The sequence below is a fragment of the Desmodus rotundus genome, chromosome 13 (genome assembly GCF_022682495.2).
Source record: "Desmodus rotundus isolate HL8 chromosome 13, HLdesRot8A.1, whole genome shotgun sequence".
Lineage (NCBI taxonomy): Eukaryota > Metazoa > Chordata > Mammalia > Chiroptera > Phyllostomidae > Desmodus > Desmodus rotundus.
Window position 1 is genome coordinate 9,435,495 of NC_071399.1, and position 6,000 is coordinate 9,441,494.

Sequence of the window (6,000 nt, forward strand, 5' to 3'; positions counted from 1 at the left end):
CTGTGTCCCAAAGCAACCAAAGCTTCTGGTGAGGAAATGGGGCAGAGCGGAAGGCAGCTGGGAACCCTGTAATAAAATGAGTCAGGAAAAGATCATGGTGCAAAGACAAAGAGGGTGGCTGGAACTCAGACTTAAGAAGGAAATGTGGGCATTTCTGTTTCAAAAATAAAATCCAGCCGTTCCATCCACAATGTTCGCTGAGAACAGTGGTCCCTAAGACAGAAAGAGGCTCTGCCCCGTGGGCGACTTGATGAAGAGTTTATCAAGGACAGCTACAGTGAGTGTGATGAAGGCAAAGTACTAAGAGACATCACCTACACTGAGAGGTCAAGTACAGAGCCCCGGAAGAAGCGATGTCTAAAGTGAGACGGGAATGCTGAGTAGAAATCTGCCTGGGGCCAGGGGAGGTGAGGGCCGGGACAGGGCACGAGTGACAAGTACAGAGTGAGGGGCTGTGCATTCCGGGATGGAGAGAACACCCAGCCAGGGTGGTGAATGGGAAGGGGGGTTGAGTGACAGACTGTGTTTCAACTTTGCAAGGGTCATACCAGCTCGATTGTGTTTTGCTTACTCACCTCTTTCTTCCCCCCTCCATTAGTTCACTCCAGGGTGTTTTCATGCCATTGGAAAATTATTTGGTCTCTCTCTGAACAATGTCCAGCTGGGCCCCAGTCTCACGGAGAAGCTGTGTCTGCAATTAGCGAACACAAGCATTCAGAATCTGTTCCTGAGCAACACCCAGCTGTCCAGAACAAGCAATGTGACCTTTGCGGGACTAAAGCAGACAAATCTCACCACGCTCGATCTTTCCCATAACAGCTTAAATATGATCGGCAATGACTCCTTTGCTTGGCTTCCACATCTAAAATATCTCTTCCTGGAGTATAATAACATAGGCCACTTGTCTTCTCGCTCCTTTTACGGGCTTTCCAATGTGAGATACTTGAACTTGAGACGCTCTTTTACTAAACAAAGCAATTCCCTTGCTTTGCTTCCCAAGATCGATGATTTTTCCTTTCAGTGGCTAACGTGTTTGGAGTACCTTAACCTGGAAGATAACAACTTTCCGGGCACAAAAAGCAATATGTTCACGGGACTCATAAAGCTGAAATATTTAAGTCTATCCAACTCCTTCACAAGTTTTCAAACTTTAACAAATGAAACATTTGTATCGCTTGCCCATTCTCCTTTGCTTATGCTCAACCTAAGCAGAAATAAAATCTCAAAAATGGAGGGTGGTGCTTTCTCTTGGTTGGGCGCCCTGAAGGTGCTTGACCTCGGCATTAATGAAATTGGGCAAGAACTCACAGGCGAGGAATGGAGAGGTCTAGACAATATTGTAGAAATCTACCTCTCCTACAACAAATACCTTCAACTGACGAGCACCTCGTTCACCTTGGTTCCCAGCCTCCAACAACTGATGCTCCGCAGGGTGGCCCTGAGAATTGCAGCCCCTTCCCCTTTTCGCCCCCTTCGTAACTTGACCATTCTCGATCTAAGTAACAACAACATAGCCAACATAAACGATGACCTTTTGGAGGGTCTGGAGAAACTGGAAATTCTGGATTTGCAGCATAACAACTTAGCTCGGCTCTGGAAACATGCCAACCCTGGCGGCCCTGTGCTTTTCCTGAAGGGTCTTTCTCACCTCCACATCCTTAATTTAGAGTCGAATGGCTTTGATGAGATCCCGGTAGATGTCTTCAAGGACTTATTTCAGTTAAAGAGCATCCACTTAGGATTGAATAATTTAAACATACTTCCACCCTCCGTCTTCGATGATCAGGCATCGCTAAAGTCACTGAGCCTCCAGAAGAATCTCATCACATCAGTTGAGAAGAATGTGTTTGGGCCAGCTTTCAAGAACCTGAGTAATTTAGATATGAGCTTTAATCCGTTTGATTGCACATGTGAGAGTATCGCCTGGTTTGTTACTTGGATCAATAGCACCCACACCAACATCTCTGAGCTATCCAGCCACTACCTCTGCAACACTCCACCTCAGTATCACGGTTTTCCCGTGATGCTTTTCGATGTATCGCCCTGCAAAGACAGTGCGCCCTTTGAACTCTTTTTCATGATAAGTACCAGCATCCTATTGATTTTTATCTCTATGGTGCTGTTCATCCATTTGGAGGGCTGGAGGTTATCTTTTTATTGGAATGTTTTCGTGCATCGAGCTCTTGGTTTCAAAGAAATGGATAGACAGCCGGAGCAGTTTGACTACGCAGCGTATATAATTCATGCCTATGAAGATAGGGACTGGGTGTGGGAACACTTCTCCCCCATGGAGGAAAAAGATCAAACACTCAGATTTTGTCTGGAAGAAAGGGACTTTCAGGCAGGCGTTCTTGAACTTGAAGCAATTGTCAATAGCATCAAAAGGAGCAGAAAAACTATTTTTGTTATAACACAGAATCTATTGAAAGACCCATTATGCAAAAGGTAGGTGAATATTATGACATTTGATGTATTTACTTGTTTTTAAATTGAGCTCTTAAATATTACCAGCATTATTACTCACAATTCAAAGAATTTTAAAAATAAAATTAAGAAAAAATATAACCTGATTTTTAGGGACTGATTAAAGTAAATTCTAAGGGGAATTTTACATTTCAGAGCTTTGGGCTATTAAAGACTTTATATTGATACATAATTTACTTTTTTTTTTTTACTTAGATTCAAGGTGCACCAAGCAGTTCAGAAAGCTATTGAACAAAATCTGGACTCCATTATCTTGATCTTTCTTGAAGAGATTCCAGATTATAAACTGAACCACGCGCTCTGTTTGCGAAGAGGAATGTTTAAGTCTCACTGCATCTTGAACTGGCCAGTCCAGGTGGAACGAATGAATGCCTTTCATCATAAATTGCAAGTAGCACTTGGCTCCAGAAATTCAGTCCATTAGATTTATTTAAGGACTAAATGAACAAAGGAGTGAATTTTGTAATTTAAAAAATTCCATGGTAAATTTAAGTCTTACTTGCAAATAGCATAAATCTGTTCATTTATATTTTATGAGTGAGAGCAGAGGTGATCTCACCTCTATGAAAATGTATCTCCTTATTTCAGACCTTTGATCACCAATGGACTTAATTTGACCCAAAAAGAAACATATAGCAATATCCTCTACTAATGAATAGAAATAACTGGTTACTGAGGCCAATGAAATCTTAAGAAAATTTTAAAACATTTCTCATTTAAGTAAAGTAAGAGCTCTGTGAGCATTTGTAATAGTTATATTTGGATTTTTGGATGCACTCATAATAGAATAAAAAATAATTGTTTTAATTGGCACAATGCTATTTCAATTGTAAAAGAGTAAAATATATACCCATATTTTTAAAAGTTTAATTACAGTATTTTTTCAATTGAAAAGCTTGTATTTTAGTGGTGCCAATTCCAGAGTTGATTTTGTTAAATTTTAAATGCTATTTTAATGTACAGCCTCAAGGGTAGAAAACATTTGCAAATCATCATGATTACTTAATATAATAGTTTAATAAATACTTAATATTTGCTAATATTTGGATTAGGAGGTGTTAGAAGAAACAATTCTGGGACTCAGAGGTATTGCAGAAAGACTTGCTTTCTGAGGGTTAATTAGCAGATTGGCGTTGCAGAAATGAAATATTGTCTGTCCCCGCTCACAGACTCAGGGGATGGCCCCGCTCAAATCACTTGGTCCCACTGAGATTCTTTGACTCCTGATCTTGAAAACTATGATGATGAACAAAATCTTAAACATTCTCATGTAATTAGTGATGATGGCCATGGTATAATACCTTTACACATATTATTGTTCCAAAAAATAATATGCTATGTGTAAGTTAATCCTTGCTATTTTTGTGTGTTAAAAGGAAAAGAGTGTAATAATTGAAAATAGACATGCATAGCCTTTTAAAATCCATATAGTTCTGGTATTCACGTGAAGAGAGAGTTGAAATTACACTGTTGAGTTGGTTTCTATACTTAAAGCACGCATTTGTTGAACTCAGCGAGCCTTTGAGATGTCACCATTGTGGAACTGTGATGTAAGGAGTTCGGTATCTCAGGGCTAACTTCACCTAGTCCTGGCAGAAGTAGTGTCACTGAACTGCTGACCCTGAAGGAGCCTGGAGTCTCCCAGCAATGGGAGTGTGTGGAGGGCTCCTTTTCACTTTCTCACGAGGCGGGACACTTAATGGGAGACACTAGCTGTATAACTGTTTCATTAAGATTTGTTTTCTAACCGTGAAATAATCCTGCTTTATTTTGACATCATAAAATTAAAATCACAAGTACTTTTTTCTTTATGTACATCGTGATACATCAATGTTCTCTGCCTCATTAAGAAATTTGTAAATAAATTATTATGATGAATTAATCAATGTGTCACCAGTGAAAAGAAGGGCAGAAGGTAACTTTCCTTTTATTCTCTCCTGTGTTTGCTTACGAGATAGTCAGTTGAATGGCCACAATTTAAACTGAGTTCAAATGTAATCTTTTATTTATTTTTATTTTGGCTGAAAACCACAAAAACTGTTGCCTCGCAATTCTAGAGGCCTGAAATCGAGATGTCTGCGGGGCTATGCTTCCCCTGGAGGAGGCTCTAGGTGGGGATTCTTTCTTGCCTGTTCCAGCTTCTGGCGCCATTCCTTGACTTGTGGCCACAGTATTCCCATCTCTGCCTCTGTCTCACTCTGCCTTCTCGTCTGTATGTCTGTGTGCTGCTCTGTCTTTTATAAGAACACTTGTCATTGGATTTCTTTTTTTAAAATATATTTTATTGATTATGCTATTACAGTTGTCCCACTTCCCCCCCTTTATTCCCCTCCACCCTGCAAACCCTCTCCCACCCACATCCCCCCCCTTAGTTGATGTCCATGGATCATACATATAAGTTCTTTGGCTTCTACATTTTCTATACTATTCTTAACCTCCCCCTGTCTATTTTGCACCTACTATTTGTGCTATTTATTCCCTGTACTTTTCCCTCATTGCCCCCTCCCCTCCCTACTGATAACCTCCATGTGATCTCCATTTCTGTGATTCTGTCCCTGTTCTAGTTGTTTGCTCAGTTTGTTAGTTGTTGTTGTTTGCTTTTGCTTTTTTGTTTTCTAGACTCCGTTTTGATAGCTGTGAGTTCGTTGTCATTTTACTGTTTATATTTTTGATCTTCTTTTTCTTAGATAATTCCCTTTAACATTTCATATAATAAGGGCTTGGTGATGATGAGGTCCTTTAACTTGACCTTATCTGGGAAACACTTTATCTGCCTGTCCATTCTAAATGATAGCTTTGCTGGATAGAGAAATCTTGGATGTAGGTCCTTGCTTTTCATGATTTCAAATACTTCTTTCCAGCCCCTTCTTGCCTGCAAGGTCTCTTTTGAGAAATCAGCTGATAGCCTTATGGGAACTCCTTGGTAGGTAATTGTCTCCTTTTCTTTTGCTTCTTTTAAGACTGTCTCCTTATCTTTAATCTTGACTAATGTAATTCTGATGTGCCTTGGTGTGTGCTTCCTTGGGTCCAACTTCTTTGGGACTCTCTGAGCTTCCTGGACTACGTAGAAGTCTATTTCCTTTGCCAGATTGGGGAAGTTCTTCATTATGTTTTCAAATAAGTTTTCAATTTCTTGCTCTTCCTCTTCTCCTTCTGGCACCCCAATGATTCGGATTTTGGAATGTTTAAGGTTCCTAAGGTTTGGAATGTCTCAGAGGTTCCTAAGCCTCTCCTCATTTTTTTTGAATTCTTGTTTCTTCATTCTGTTCTGGTTGAATGTTTATTTCTTCTTTCTGGTCCAAACCATTGATTTGAGTCCCAGTTCCCTTCCCATCACTGTTTGTTGCTCATACAATTTCCTTTATTTCACTTTTCATAGCCTTCACTCTTTCCTCTATTTTGTGACCATACTCAGCCAATTCTGTGAGCATCCTGATTACCAGTGTTGAACTTTGCTTCTGATAGGTTGGCTATCTCTTCATTGCTTAGTTGTATTTTTTTCTGGAGCTTTGATCT

General features: G+C 40.0%; 1 protein-coding gene across 7 annotated transcripts in view; it reads left to right on the forward strand.

Moving 5' to 3' along the window:
- Positions 1 to 3,109, forward strand: part of TLR3 (toll like receptor 3) — a 402,871-nt gene extending 399,762 nt beyond the window's left edge. For all 7 annotated transcript variants that reach the window (XM_053916625.1, XM_053916629.1, XM_053916626.1 and 4 more), the window contains 2 exons: positions 599 to 2,445; positions 2,680 to 3,109. In XM_053916625.1, coding sequence (XP_053772600.1) covers positions 599 to 2,445; positions 2,680 to 2,908 — 2,076 coding nt within the window. In that variant the 3' untranslated portion in view covers positions 2,909 to 3,109. The remainder of the gene's footprint in view (positions 1 to 598; positions 2,446 to 2,679) is intronic.
- Positions 3,110 to 6,000: the final 2,891 nt, after the last annotated feature.